General features: G+C 30.2%; 1 protein-coding gene across 3 annotated transcripts in view; it reads left to right on the plus strand.

The window, feature by feature from the left end:
- The window catches only part of LOC118190953 (ATP-binding cassette sub-family C member 4-like), a 123,943-nt gene that overhangs the window by 17,585 nt on the left and 90,006 nt on the right, over positions 1-16,352 (plus strand). For 2 of the 3 annotated variants that reach the window (XM_085812827.1, XM_085812826.1), the window contains exons 2-3: positions 14,414-14,524; positions 15,830-15,947. In XM_085812827.1, the coding sequence (XP_085668953.1) occupies positions 14,414-14,524; positions 15,830-15,947 (229 nt within the window). Of the gene's footprint in view, positions 1-2,241; positions 2,346-14,413; positions 14,525-15,829; positions 15,948-16,352 lie in introns of all 3 variants that reach the window. The other variant, XM_085812828.1, reaches the window with a different exon arrangement.

Raw genomic sequence — 16,352 nt, forward strand, 5'->3', positions numbered from 1 at the left:
GGAAACTGTTTTTATTACTTTTGGGACATTCCGCATATAGATGAAGTGATAAGCAATCTTTTTTATCCTTCATTGACATTTCTAAAGTTTGAGACTTCATGTAACTTATTATAACATAATAGCTATATTAATTATAAGATTGTTACCTATCGCAAAGAAAGATATTTAGATTTATATATATAAAATGTTTACAAGTTAAAGACGAGAGTATGCTTTTGTATATCTGCTTTATATTATTCTAGATATTCAACAAGAAATATCTAATGTTGATCAAGAAAAGGGTCTAAATACAATATATTGAGATAAAAAGTTAATAGGTTTTACTGCTATTGTAAAGGTTGATGAATAAGAGATAATTTAGTTTAATATATTTTATTTTTGAATTAAACTCTGCATGTAAGAAAAGTATGATTTTGAGAAGTGAACTTGAAGAAAATAAATTGCCTTATTTTGGACCAATGCCCTAAGAAACCACGCTCGTAATTTGTTTCAAACATTCAAATTCTCGTAGATGTTTATATTATTGAAATTAAATGATTATTAAAACTGAAAAGAAATTTGGGCTTTTTTCAGAACATTGTTGCTGTATTCTGTTATTAATATTTTTAATATTATATGAATATACAGTTAACCTCTATGAAATTCAATAAATATTTAAGAAATTCATTTTAGTTTTGAAAATGCTTATGCTTAAAGCAGATATAAGATGTAAATTCAATAAGATGTAATATACTTAAATCCCACAAATAATCATATAAAATTGCTTTTGTCATTATCCCTAAGAATTTCTTTAGAAATCATCCTTTATATATATATTTGTTGTAAAAATAAATATTCGAATTGTTTACAATTTTAGAAGAAATGAAAGAATAACATTACATTCATTTTATTTCAGAAAAAATATATATATATATATATATATATATATATATATATTTTTTTTTTTTTTTTTTTTGCTATTTTCTCAACCATTCGTAGGATTGGGTAATTTATATTTCTCAGCAAATTATTATGAAAAACATTCCGTCCAATCAAAAATGCGAAAATGAATTAAAATTTCACACCCAGCCTTCATACCTTTCCATTGTTTCGTTATCTTCGTTAATAGGTTTAACAAAAGCAATGGTTATCACCAGCCTCTTTCTCTTGTTGAAGAGGACCGTCACTCACTTCGAGTGTTGATATTCAAGTATCTTTAGATAACCGCAACTTATCTTGAGAGAAGAGAATGCAGAAAAAATTTAAGCAGTTTTTAATGAATCAAAGTTTATTTTCTGTTTAAATACAGGGCGATTCTAATTTTATTTCAAATTAAGAGAAGTGATAGTACTCATCCAGATGAGCAATAATTACCATAGAACATAGGGTCGCATTCCGCTCTGAAATGTAGAAAAGAGGAATATTGGAATTCCAGCCTGAACGTGCAACAATGCTGGAAAATAGAATGAATGAGACCAAAAGTTGCGCCATCAGTTTAGTGAAAAACTCACAGAGAATGCACAAAACGGATAAAACCGAAAACGTGGCGTTCGATTGTTAATTCGAGCTCAGACTTTGATGGCAAACACTCAAAGGCACATCTTTGGTTAGGAAGGTCTCAACCTCGCAAACGATTTCAACAAGTTAATTATCTAATCAAGGGCTGAATATTATCAACTGCAAGTCAAGGTAGGTTTGAAACTATCAAGGTAGCAGTTTTTTCCCTCTTCACCATCTTCTGTCCTGTCCTCCTGGACTTACTGTGCTACGCACATTCTATTGGGTTGGAGGGAAAGTTCTGTCGTATTTTAAAGAAAATATTTGAATTCATTTATAAAAATATGTGTTTAATATTAATCAATTATATATGCTCCATTATTTGTTACAACCTGTTGCCATCTTCCAGGTAACCTGTAAATTCCTGTTTTGTAGAAGTTCTCATCCATGGAGTTAAAATAGTCAGCAACTGCCTTAGAAACACTTTCAAAAGACTTGAATTTTTTTCCCGTTAGATAATTTTGCAGAGACCTGAACAGGTAATAATCAGAGGGTGCAATGTCAGGTGAATACGGGGGGTGACTAAGGATTTCCCATCCTAACGCATTCAGTTTTTGTAGTGTCACCATGCGGGCGAGCATTATCGTGATGGAACACTATTCCTTTTCTGGACGCTAATGCTGGCCTTTTTTCTTTGATAGCTGCATTCAATTTATCCAGCTGATTGCAGTACAGATCCGCGTTGATGTTTTTTCCCTGTTTCAGCAACTCGTAATACACTGGACCTTTCCTGTCCCACCACAAACAAAGCAGTACTTTTGATGGATACTTGGTTTTGGAACTGTTGCTGATGGTGTTCCTGGTTTGCAGTAAGATTTTTTTCTTTTAATATTCTCGTAAAGAATCCACTTTTCATCTCCAGTAACCAGCCTGTCCAAAAACGGCTCCACATTGTGTCTAATCAGATGTGATGAACATATTCTTACACGATCAGACAAATTCTTTTCCGTTAATTCATGTGGAACCCAAACACTTTGCTTTAACACAAACCCAAGAGATTTAATGTGATCTCCAACAGTTCTATGATGAATGCCAAACTCTTCTGCAATTTCTCGGCTTGTTAAATGTGGATTATTTTCCAACATGGATCGCAAAACATCATTATCGATCTTGGATGGTCGTCCAGATCGAACACTTTCTTTGAGGCTCAGGTCCCCGGAACGAAATTTGCTAAACCATCTTTGACAAGTACGAACATTTACAATATCTTTTCCAAATACCGCACATAAATTTTTACATGCAACAGATGCATTGCTTCCTTTTTGGAATTCATATAAAATGCAGTGTCGTAAATGCACTTTATCTACCGACATGTTTTTCCCTTTAAATATTACAAGTAAATGATGAATGGTAAAAAAGGGCACCTTTTATATTATACAGCAGCTAAAAAAACAAAAAAAAAATCCGATTGACTCACTAGCCAGATTTTTTTTTATTTACAAGAAAAATCACCTGCCTATTTAAAATACGACAGAACTTTCCCTCCAACCCGTACTTGAAGCGCTCTACTATGGGATAAGTTCTGACAGCCGGAACACAGCATGAACTTTTCATTCTAATACAGCGAAAGTTAGTTGTAAATATTCAGTCCTTGATTAGATAATTAACTTGTTGTCATCGTTTGAGAGGTTGCGAACCAAAGATGTGCGTTTGAGTGTTTGTCATCAAAGTCTGAGCTGGAATTAACACTCGAACGCCACGTTTTCTGTTTTATCCGTTTTGTGCACTCTCTGTGAGTGTTTCACTAAACTGATGGCGCAACTTTTGGTTTCGTTCATTCACTTTCCCAACACTGCTGCAAATTCAGGTTGGAATTCTAATACTCTTCTCTTCTATCTCTCAGAATGGAATGCGACCCTATGTTCTCTGGTAATTATTGCTCATCTGGATGAGTACTATCACCCCTCTTAATTCGTAAAAAAATTTAGAATCACCCTGTATATCCTATAAATGTTCAAGGAAATAAAATTGATTGAATCGGTAGGATCAAAAAGATGAAAACAAAAACGGGGAAGTTAATCTAAAAATGGAAGTGGTACATTAGCTATATATAATCCACACAAAACGGTTTTGAGAAGTTTTAAAAAGGCAGTTATTCTTTAAAAGCAATGAGAAGATAGATATAGCAGTGCATGGCCAGATATTAGTCTGCTAAAGAAAGTTATTTCATAAAAAAAATAGTAAAAAAATTTATTTAGGCCAAATGTAATACTTTTTAGATCTAAATGCGAATCGAAATTTACTAAAAGCAAAATATCTATCATTAATTTTAAATATTTAAGTTGAAAATTATGACTTACAATTTAAACACTCTATGTAGTAAATTTTCACAAAATATACGATTATGAAACGACATTTCATGCGGCATTTAAATCTCAGAATTTTCTCAGAATTTAAATATTAGTAATATAACAATAAATTTCAATTTAATTTATTATGCTGGAATAAAACTGATTTTTATTTTATTAAAAAATGCTAATGAAAATGAGTTGTTCTAGAAAACTTAACTTTTTAACGAAATGCACAAAGCTTTTTTTTTTTCTTTTTAAATTAGCTTCGATCAAATCTTGAATATTTTTTATTTTAGTTTTTTACTTATGGAGTGATATTTCACTGGAAATTTTTAAAATGAATATCTATATAGTATTGCCTTTGTTTATGTATATGAAAATTATACGCTAATTTGTTTTGCAATATAGTTGGATATTTAAACCTTATATGATTTTTTTTCAAAATATTTAATCCGTTATTAGACATTCAAAAGTATATAATAAAATTTCATCCCCGAATTAGATTCAAGACCATGCATTTAAAATTTGTAAATATTTGATAATTTATGTTACTGTGCAATTGATAAGTAGGATTAAAATATGTATTATCCATTCCAATGAAAATACCCAAAGAGCAAAACGCTTTATACCTTTATCAAAAATAATATATTATATCGCACTTAAATCTTATATATTTAGCAAATGTAAAGGATGAGGGCAAAATTTAGTCTTCGATTTTTGTAAATGAAGAAACTTAGCCACGGGGCAGCATTAATATTTATTTCATGGGCAGTGTGATATGCTGATGAATAGGTAAGAGCATGATGAGTCATTTTAATTACAGATTTCGTTCAATAAAATTGATTTTGCGTGAGAGGTGGCTCGTAGTTTGCAAAAGTGGAGAACGAAAAACTACTCTACCGTCATGTTACTTTACATGAGTTTTGGATAAGAGTGAGAGTTGAAAACACAACAAAAACCTTTAGACATGTATTTAAAACATGCTTCTAATCTCAGAATAGTTTAAAAAAGTGAATCATAATACTTATAATAATAATAATTAATTTTAATAAGTGTATAAGGTATTTCTCCCGCCTTCTTGGCATGCCTTCGTGGTGTGGTGGTCTGCACATTGCACTAATGTTACTGTTTATTTTAAAGAAGTCAGTTGCATAGTTATTTTTTCAAATTACTTTTTCTGTTTTCACATTGTACTTTGTTAGCCATCCAACGCCTTGTATATTATTACCATAAATGAGAAGTTTCGAATATTATTAAAAGCTAGTGATAAAACAGCTAGTGGATAAAACAGGAAATATTCAGGAAAATACGAGGTATATATATTAAATATTCAGAATTTTTTTTATTATTATAGCTACAAAATTTTTTATCGATACACTGTGTATCACAGACCGAAAGAAATGTTATGTAATGTAAAAGATTTGGGGAAATTTTTTTTCTGAAATTTTGAAATGCTGATTCTAATAATTTTTTATGAAGAGTGTCAGTGCAATTTAAGCTAAAAGTTCCTAAATGCCCGTATATTAAATAAGTAACCTGAATAGTTTCCAATAAAATCTATGCATGTATATATATAACTTTAACATAAATAAGCTGTATCAAATGCATTAAAGTATCCAAATTAAAAATTAAATTTTATAAATAAAATTTCCAGATAAAATTTAATTTTGATAAAAACAAGGTACAATTAAAAAACTTTAAAATTAAAAACATTAAAATTTTTTTGATAAAATTGAATTTTGATTGAGATATTTTAAGATTAAATATTTTAGGAATTTTCAGATAAAATTTTCTAATAATATTCATTTCCATCCCTTTGTATATTTGATTTTTTAAATACAGCTATGCGGAGGCCTTAATAAATATCTAAGTTAATAATAACTAAAACTTAGCTTTTTATTAATAATAAAAAAATCTAAGTTACTTATGCTCGGTGAAAGTTGAGAAATATGTTATGTTTTGAAAAAAAATTTAGCCTTAAATTTTGTGGATCAACTATACAATATGATAGATAATAAGCTATGTTATCTTCACACCAAAATAGCCAAGTCTTTCTTCGCCAAAATATAATGTAATCTCTAATCTGTTTCTTGATATTTATCTTCTTCAAGGGCTTGGATGCTGCCATCCTTCAAGAAATAATCCCTTCAACTTATTTCTTTAAATGTCATAAAGAGTTAAGATTTATGATTTCATTTAAGTCTGACTAGAGAAGCATAGTTTATAAATTTCAAATGTTAAGGTGTTTTCGGGTTCTAAGAGATAGCAGATGATATGATGACTGACAGCGACCTTGCAGAAAAAATTATCAATTGTAAATTACCTTCCTTTTGTACAGATAGTACAGTGCACATTTTACCTTATTTCGTAACAACTCATGGTCGTCTCGAACTGTAAATCTAAGAAGTCGGAAGTTTTGAAATTCAAGGATAAGTTCAGGTTTAATCGTACTTGGAGGAAAAGGTGCACTTGGCATTAATAAAGAAATATACTTGCCTTCTATACAAAGTCTAATTAAAAATATTTTATTTTAATAATTTTAACTTTTATCCCACTGACAGAAAAGGAGAACTTCCGACTAAATGCTTTCAGTTATTCAGTTATTTAATAAATATTTAATAAAGTTGTAAGTATACATCAATTTAAAGCAATGGTCTTCAAGCACAGTTTTGGGAGTTCTGTGTATATACAGTGGTGGCCAAAATTGTGGACACCTTTGGAAATTTTTATGTTTTTGAACTTTGTATGGTTACAGAAAATATTACGTTTCGCAAAATGCAAACTTGTATATATCATTTTAAAGAGAATTTATTACTGAATTCAATGCAAAACACAAAATTCAATTATTTGTAATACAAAAAAAGTTATATGTACTTTAATATAAATAAAAAACACAGTTATGAAGTGGTTTGTAATGTCTAGCTTTCTTGGCCAATCACTGTTCTTGTTCTGAGAACCAATCAAATGTTAGTAACTGCCAGTAGAAGCTGACATCATGTTTACACTTGAAATAATTCATTATTTTGCTTTGTTCTGTAGAAGGAGGACCTGTTTCTTATACACTGCAATTACAAATAGGAATTTTTGTAAAAATTTTTAATATTTAGTCAAGAAGGAATGACATCAAATAAAAGAGTAGATTGGACACCTAGAAAGAGATGTAATATTATTGTGTTACGAGAAAGTGGTCTTTCCTATTCTGAAATGGCAAGACAGGTCGGTGACTACATCTGGAGTCCGAAAGTTTTGTTTACGATATCAGGAGACGAATTCAATAAAAAACAAAGGAGGAAAAGGCCGAAAAAGGTGCACCACATCTATTGATGACAGAAGAATAAAAAGACTATGTCTCCAAGATAGAAAAATGTCATCAGCGGCCATCAGAAGTGATTTGAATGATGCTGGTGTTTCTGTCAGTAAAAGAACAATCAGGAGAAGATTAACAGATGTTGGACTGAGAAGTAGAATTCCACGAAAAAAGCCTTATCTTAATTTTCAGCAACGAAAAAAAAAAAGACTACAGTGGGCAAAGGAACACATTAATTGGACAGATGATCAGTGGTCACAGGTTATATGGAGTGATGAAACTAAGATATCGTTATTCGGTAGTGATGGGCGAAAATATGTAAGACGTAGAATAGGAGAAAAGCTACATTCTGACTGCATTCAAGCAACTGTGAAGAACCCAGTTAGTGTTATGATTTGGTCATGCATGTCAGCAGATGGTATTGGTCGCCTTCATGTCATCGATGGGACACTGAATGCCAGAAAATACATTGACACTATTCTAGAACCAAAACTTCTACCTTCCATCAGAGATCTCTTTTCCAACAATGTTTCGTTTATTTTTCAGCAGGATTCTGCTCCTTGCCACACGGCCAAAATATCGAAAGAGAGGTTTCGTACAAAGAGCATTAAATTGTTGTCATGGTCAGGAAACAGTCCTGACCTCAATCCTATCGAAAATCTGTGGCACCGTTTGAAAACTCTTGTCCGAATGAGGCGCCCATCAAATAAAAGGGAACTATTTGAGGCTATAATTGTTTCCTGGCATCATGTAATAACGAAAGAAGAGCTTAAAACTCTTGTCAGCTCAATGAAACGTCGATGTGAAGCTGTAAACTAAAATAAAGGGTACTCTACTAAGTACTGATAGCTCATTGCAATCATCACTATCTAATGTATATTGATAACTATTATCGTTTAACTTTTTTTGTATTGCAAATAATTGAATTTTGTGTTTTGTATTGAATTCAGTAATAAATTCTCTATAAAATTATATATACAAGTTTGCATTTTGTGAAACGTAACGTTTTCTATAAGCATACAAAGTTCAAAAACATAAAAATTTCCAAAAGTGTCCACAATTTTGGCCACCTCTGTATATGTAAGATATAAGAAAATGCGGTAGCTGCTTTAAATATAATTGGCGACCTAAAAATTAACGATTCTAGATATGGTGCTCTCCCTCTAAATTCGTCTGTTTTCCCAAAATTGAGATCTTTCTATGTTATGTAACGGTACGTGAAAAGGGCAGCTAAAACTAACATTAACCAATCGTAGCTTGTCTCTAGAATCACACCTACTCTGGTATAAATACCTCAGGCGAGCTGATTATGTCAAAATTCTTCTACCTTCTACATTGCTAATATCTCTCCACTTCGCTTCTTTAAAAACGCCTGCGTCATTTCTTGTTAAAAACCAATGTGCATAGAAATTTATCATATTTCATTCTGATTGAATCATAGAAATATATCGGATTTCATTATGATTGGATAAATAGCTACAGAGATAATTTTATATGCGTGAAGGTAACTACTGAGATGATTTTATATGCGTGAAGGTAGCTACTGAGATGATTTTATATGCGTGCTAAAAATGATAATTGGCTGAACTTAGTTTGGCATCAACTTCTTCCTCTAGCCTTACCACTCAGCCATTGCGACTGTGCTTCGAAATTATGACATATGTATATATATACACACACAATAGACCTAGACCTAGCTAAAACTAAGAAAGTATTCAAATGGAGAACTTACTTCTAGCTAAAATAGAGAAAGTCCTCATAGGATGAACAGAGGACGATTCCCGAGTACCTCTTTTAAGCAGCCTTATAGGTATAATACATATCGACCAGTTCCTATTTCATGTAATGATGCATACTGCTCAAAATGCACCCAAGGAATGATGATTTGAGCCATCAGACCGCTTTTACGTAACGTTTAACAGCGCTGTGTGCTACATCAGCGCACCATTTCCGCACAGATATCCCGTTACAAAATCCGCTTATTTAGGTCCCTTCTACCCGCATCTCTATTTTTTCTAGATATTTTTGAATAATGCTGTCTATATATTGCGATTTATTTGGTCTAATCTTGGCTATGATAAAAAAATAAATGCTAAGAATATTATTGAAAATGTAAGAATATTATTGAAAATAACTTGCGTGCATTTTATGAGAAAAATAAGCCAAAAAATCATTCTTTCATTCAACTTTACTGATAGATATAGATTTCTTTCATATTATTTTAGGTAATAATAATAATAATAAAAATAATAATAGAAATAAAAATGTTATATAATTTATTAAATGATTAGTTATGCGGATGTGGAATTCAAAAAAATATTTCGAATTTTGATTTTGACTGACGAACCTCTACAGTTCTTTAGAAATTCAAGGTTCCGCCGAACATGAAGCACCGGTTTAAATTTAAATATTAAGCTCATACCTTTTACAATTTTACTCATAAGCCAAAAAAAATGAAATGTCAATTCATGTTTATAGTATTTATTCTTTAGAATTTCGCAAATGCAATTATTTTTATTAACTTTGATTACAGATTTCTAGCATAGTATGCAACAAAAAATTATTGTTGATTTCTAAACATTTGAGATTTTATTAAGGTACAATATTATTTGAACCAATTTGAAAATTTTGTAATACCTATACAGTTTTAATTGTGCTAAAAATTATTTTTATTCATTGCTATGCTTTTATGACCGTAAAAATGTGATTCTATGTTAAACATTAGCATTAAATACATGAGCGAATCAGTTTTCTATATTAAGAGTATCCGCATGGTTTTTATCCATTGCTTAAATTGCTACTTATGGCGTATATTACATATTTCCTCTATTGGTGTATTTGCGCATCTTTTGAATTTATACATATAATCTTCAGGGTGCTTAAAAAGGTTCTTCGATTAAATGTGTTTTAAATTAATGGTCTTAAATTCAGGATAGATTATGAAAAAGGAATCCTGTAGTAGGGTCTTCAGCCTTTCTCGCCCGAGAGCCACATCAATAAATTCACAAAGATATGCGGTCCACATGTCTGTCAAAATGTAGTCTAGTCATAAAATTTGTATGAAAAAGGCAGGTTTGTTTTGCAAGACTACAGTTGATTCTAATTGTAGTCTTGCAAAGGCAACGTGAAAACGAATACAAATATGTAACACTATATACAAATAGTGTTACATATTTTTATATATTTATACATTGGTTCCCTAAAGTCAAATGGAAATGGAATTAAAATCTTTTGCAACATTTGTAACTATGAAAAAAAAAGTCTAAAGTACAGAACGATGTTACAAAACGCATTTACAATAAAAAAAACTTGCATTACTGGCGAATTTGAATTCCATGTTGTAGAGTTCTTTACATTCTCCATCAATTTTGGAAGGTGAGTGGAATTCTTATTTAGCAACTGACTTTCCCAGAGGATTAATTTCGTCTCAAAAGCTTTCACAAAGTAATAAAGATTATGAACAAGTAGATCTTTTCCTGGTAAGCGGTAGTTGAGATGACCTGTAATATCGATAAGAAATGCAGTCTCTCAACCATTTTCAATCACTGAACTCATGAATAGATTTCTCTTTAGATTCCATGAATTGTTGAATTTTGCTCTTCAAAGAAAACAAGCTCTGAAGCATCTTTCCTCGGTTGAACCAAAGTACCTCCACGTTTTACACAACATCACCATATTCAGCTTCCAAATCTCTCGAGAACTGTCGAAATTGTGAAATTGCCTTAAGTCCTTTAGACCGAATGAAATTAATCACTTTTACAACAAAGATAAGAATCTATCCTTTTTATGGAATTGAGGTTTTATGCGTAGTCAAATTTTTAATTTTTAAAATTACATAAGATAAAGTGAAATTTTTGAAAAACTCGTCATTTTTAGAAAATTTTATCTGAAATAATATCAGGCATGTCAACGAAATGTTTTAAATATCAAAAATAGGAGAAAATGAATTTTTTGTACGACAAAAAGCTGACAAGGCAATTTTTCTTTAAATCAAAATTTAAAAAAATTCTTCAATTTTTATTCAAATTTAAATGTGGGGCCACTAAAATGACTTCAGCGGGCAACTTGTTGAAGACCCCTACGTATAAAGTAAGTCTTCATACTGCGGCGAATGTAGCTGTGTGATAGCTTTTAATTTAAGTGTATGGGAAATTAATTTTTTATTTGGGCCATTAGAAGGAAGTGCCGAAGTTATACATATATAAGAGAGATTCAATTCAAACCACGACATAGATTTAATTAAACATGTACAATGTCCGTTGCATGTAATATGGCATGCAGAAAAACACATTAGCGAAACGTATGTAAAATGCACAAGATGAATTATTCGTATCAATGAAATAAACTTAAAATATTTGCTCACCTCATTCTTACGTTAATATTTGTGATGAATATATGTTAATTGCAGCAAAGAAATTCGTGGAAAACGAACTTTTTCATATTCATTTGAACTATGGCAATAAAATTTCTTAATTTTATATTTTAAAGCACTCGAGAGTGGAGTTATTAATTATAAAAAATTGTGCAGTTATTAATCGTAAAACATTCTTATCCCACAATATCTTTTTTCGCCAATGTAGTACAATGAAAGGTTTCTGAAATATTTTCACTTTTTCCCGGTAGCACTCGTTAACGTGGTTAACCTGTATGTAGCATTAAAAGTGTTGAACACTAAAATAGTTTCTTACACAGTTGCAAAGTCATCAGGATTTTTATCGGAGCAGAAAACGTGAAAAATGTGAAGTATGGGATTCGGATTCTAATCTCCCCATGCCCTTCAGACATGCATCCAGTTACAAAGTTCCAGTTACGTGAGTTATCGTGATTAATTTTCGAATCCGAATCCTGGTGATGGCCAATTATCGTCCATCCCATTTTACTTCAGGCGCAATTGTAGAATCATTAAAATTTTTATCGAATCAGGAAACAAGAACATTATGCAACGCCCTTGTCGGGGCTCGAACTTCAGACCTCCTGATGCCAAACGGACATGTGTCCTAGTTGCACAACGGAGGCAGACGTTAAGGAGGGACAAAACACCTTACACAGTGATTGAAAGACTGAGTGAGGAGATATTAATAAAATATTTTATATTACTAATATTCGATAGTATGAGAATTATAATAAATTCCTCATATGAATAATCTTAAATGTTGTTTAATAGGTCTTTAGTGATAACTTATATCAGCGAAAACTAAATTAACCACAAAGGCCACGAGTACGTTCACCCTCTTCGAAGAATATTACCGTTTGTTGGTGAAAAGATTTTCAAACTCAACTGGCAGAGCATGCATAGGTTTGCCACTTTTAGTGTACATCGATCTTTAAAGTCACGGCCATGGACAATAGCTGTGAGGCACAAAAAAACAAACAAGTAAACAGACATGACCTTCTCCGAAACTTATGAAACCATCTGCAACATTAACGTGATTTTCACTTTTTGTTTTTAAACTGCGTATGTTAGCTAAATGTTGTCGAATCTGAATTAGCGATGTCTTTAAGCAGTTTGACAATGATGTTGCTTATCCAGTTGTTTAATACTTAGACAAATTTTGATAACTATTTTGCAAACAAATGTCATTGCGCCTCTTTATTCACTTCTAATTCATAGTACTACTTCTAATTCATATTTATTCATAGTACTAATTGTTTCATTGCGCAGATTTCGACGAATATTAAAATTATTTTACCACATTATTAGGAATTTTGATTTTAATTCGATATTACTTACTGGCATTATTTCCGTTCATTTTCTTCTTTTTAACAGAAATTCTAATTTTAATTACAAATGCCTTCTTAATTTTATTTCTTCTCAAAATGCGAAAAGTACATAAAATGTATATTACTTAGCTATAAGTATTTTCATGTGTTATATATATGCGTTAATAATAATCCCGAAATATGCAGGAATTTATCGATATTTCCGGCATTTACAGTTTGAGATTGGATTTAGAAAACTGTACAAAGACAGTAATGATTTTGCTCGAAATTAACACTCTCAAACCAAAAAAAGTATTTACTATTTAGTAATATAACAGTTTGCTGATAATTATAGTTTATTACAGTATATCTATTATTTGATAATTTTTTAACACTGTGATTTCTTTTGACAATGTAATTTTGACATAAATTTCATAGCATACAATTTGATTTTCTGGGTGCAACAACGGGATTTCAGACAAACCAATAAACATCCTTAAGAGCGAAGACTGCTACATAGCTCTGCAAGACTTCTAACTTTGGCCGTTTTCTCATGGCTAAACTTAGAATTGCAAGCTAAGGCTCAATGTAGCCGGTCATTTTGCAAAGTATTAACTAGAACTGGGTGGCTCAAGTGCGAAATCTCACGTCATTTCTCGAAATGATTAGAGTTTTAAGTTTTAATTAGAACATATATTTCAAAATGTAAAATTAATTAATATTAAATATTAAATTATCAAAAATAATTATAAATTTATAATAATATATAATTATAACTCATTGAATTTATTTTCATTTAATTATTATTATTATTGAAATTATTTTCAATGTTAGATCTTAGTCAATTTCAAGGTTAGTGCATTGCATAGTACTAAATCTGATCGTTATTTATTATGTATGTCAGCGGCCTGTGACGCAGTTTAAAAAGAGATTGAGTAAAATTCTTAACTCGTAATATGACGAGTGAAGAATTTTGCTATTCATCTTCTGTACAAAATATTGTAATATTCTATCTTTAAATTATGTTTGTCAACTTAGTCTTTAGAAATATAATTTTAAATAAATATAACAGCTCTTTTTTTTTTTATTTTTTTTATTTTAAATTATCATTCTTGAACATGCTCTTAAAAGTTTGGTAGAACAAAATCGATATCGCTTAAAGCTTCAGTATATCTTCAAATCTCTTCATCTGTCCTAAATATAATAATTTGTTAATCTTTACCAGTAACACAAAACAATAGAGCTATATCAAAATAAATCGGCCTCTACACAATCGAAATTGAGTAAAAATTTGAAATATTCCACTTATTTCTCTGGTTTAGTTAACTTAATACTAACAGTCGACTCCAAGTCTTTGGTTGCCCACTAGTAGCGTCAGTTGAGGTGAAGTAACCAACATTTGCCGTTTATTAGTATAATATTTCAACTAATATAATGTCATTTATCAGCTTAATTTAATCTGTTGAAAATGTTCATAAATTTTGTATTTTATTATTTTATCTGGTTTTTTATTATTTGTATCGTTTACTATTTTTACATATTTGATGTTAATCTTTCGTTTTTCCTTTCATTTTCCTAGGTGGTTGACGCCGCTGTTCTTAAAAGGTAAAAAAGGTAATCTCAAATTATCTGACATCTATGATTGCCCCACTGTGGACTCATCAGAAAAGATTGGAGAAACGATGCAAAGGTATGTCAGTATTATTCTAAATAAAAAGACTTCACAGCTCCTAAACGTGAAGTTAATACAGTATTACGAACAGAATAGGCAACATTGTAATGTAAATAAACATAAAATTCTGATAAATAACAAACGTCTCACCTATCATCTGGAATTTTAAAGCAGAACGAAACATTCAACCATAAATTGTAAGAAGTAATGCAGAAAAAATACCTGCATTTTGATAGACTCTTATAAAGATATGCCTTCTTCAAACAGAAAAACATATTCTGCACTATTTTGCAAGAAATGAATTTGCACTGAAATAAGGTATGTAACAGTAACTGAATGGCATTGAAGAAAATAATACTTGTAGCTTCACCTAATGAACAAAATAGAGAAGCGTAAGAAAGATTATCTTAAAAAGGGCTATCTTAGATAAAAGCCTTTTTAAAACCCTTTAAACATTCTGGAGATTTCTTAACATTATAAAGTACTAGAGATTAGTTTATTATATTTGAGATTTTCCAAAATTCGCGTATGTATATACATGCACTTAATATATATACTTTAATATGTTTTTCTATCTATCCATATCTATCTATCTATATATATATATTCTTTTTGTTGTGGCTGATTTGCTGAATCCAGAATTAATATATTTTAGTGGTTTCGTTATTTTAAATTTGAAGTCTGTGTGTGTGTTATAAATTAAACCGAATAATACTAAAAAGTAATTTTTTGTCATCTCAGCTTTATAAAATATACACTCAGAAAAGTTTCTTTAAAAATAAACTTATAAAACTTTAAAAAAAGATGCGCAATTTTCTATTACGTCATTACTGCGTATAACCTTGTAGGGAAATATAATTTACTTCTAACGTGTAAAAATAAATAATAAATCAATTGCAAATAAAGATTAAATAAAATCAACCGATTATCAATTGTCAAATCTAATTCATATTCTGTAAAAAATACTTTTGTAAAATAAAGAGTAGAATTTTTTTATTAAAACCTCCTGAAAGATGTCATCGCCTTTACTCGGTCATGAGATTTTTTGTCACTTGTTATATATTAGCTTATAATTTCAAATATTTTGCTTTCTTACTTTCTTTAATTATGTAAATATCATCTTAATGAATGGAAATTTATGAAAATAAAGACTAAAATAAATAATTATACAAATTTAACTAATAAATGCTGCTTAAATGCAAGTCTTCATGAGCAAATTCAAAAAGCTGTGCCTCTCAGGGTGTTAACTGCATTGAATTACAACTAATTACTTTTATTGCACATTTAAGTACATTATTATTATTAATATTATTTCCCCTCCAGAGAATGGGAAAAGGAACTTCGAAAATTAAAAGATGGAAAACAGCCTAGTCTTGTAAAAGCAACAATTCGAAGTTTCGGATTATATTATTGCTTGAATGGATTTTTCACCCTTATTGAAGTAAGTACACTTCTAATATTCTTATATTCTATAAATTTTGCAATTCATGTTAAACAAAAGTTACAAGCAAAATTATGAAATATTAATGTAGAAGATCATTTAATTACTATTATAAACTCCTTTTTCTTGTTGCTTTTTAAGATTGTTAAGGGAATACTTAAAGACACAGCATTGAGAAATCATGGCTCAAAATGTGAACTCTGCCTATTTATTTATTTCAGGAAATTAAAGTATTTACATTGATGAAAAATGAAACCCCCAGCAACAAGAAGAAATCAATTTTATGGAATGACTAATTTTACTATATTATATATTTTATTTTAATTAATTGACTGAATTAAAGGAATAAAGCATTTGTCTAGGTACCTTATTTATTTGTGTTTCAAGGATATAGATTAAAGTGCA

This window comes from Stegodyphus dumicola, chromosome 3 (assembly GCF_044657685.1).
Source record: "Stegodyphus dumicola isolate Sdum_Otavi_A_Nest chromosome 3, ASM4465768v1".
NCBI lineage: Eukaryota > Metazoa > Arthropoda > Arachnida > Araneae > Eresidae > Stegodyphus > Stegodyphus dumicola.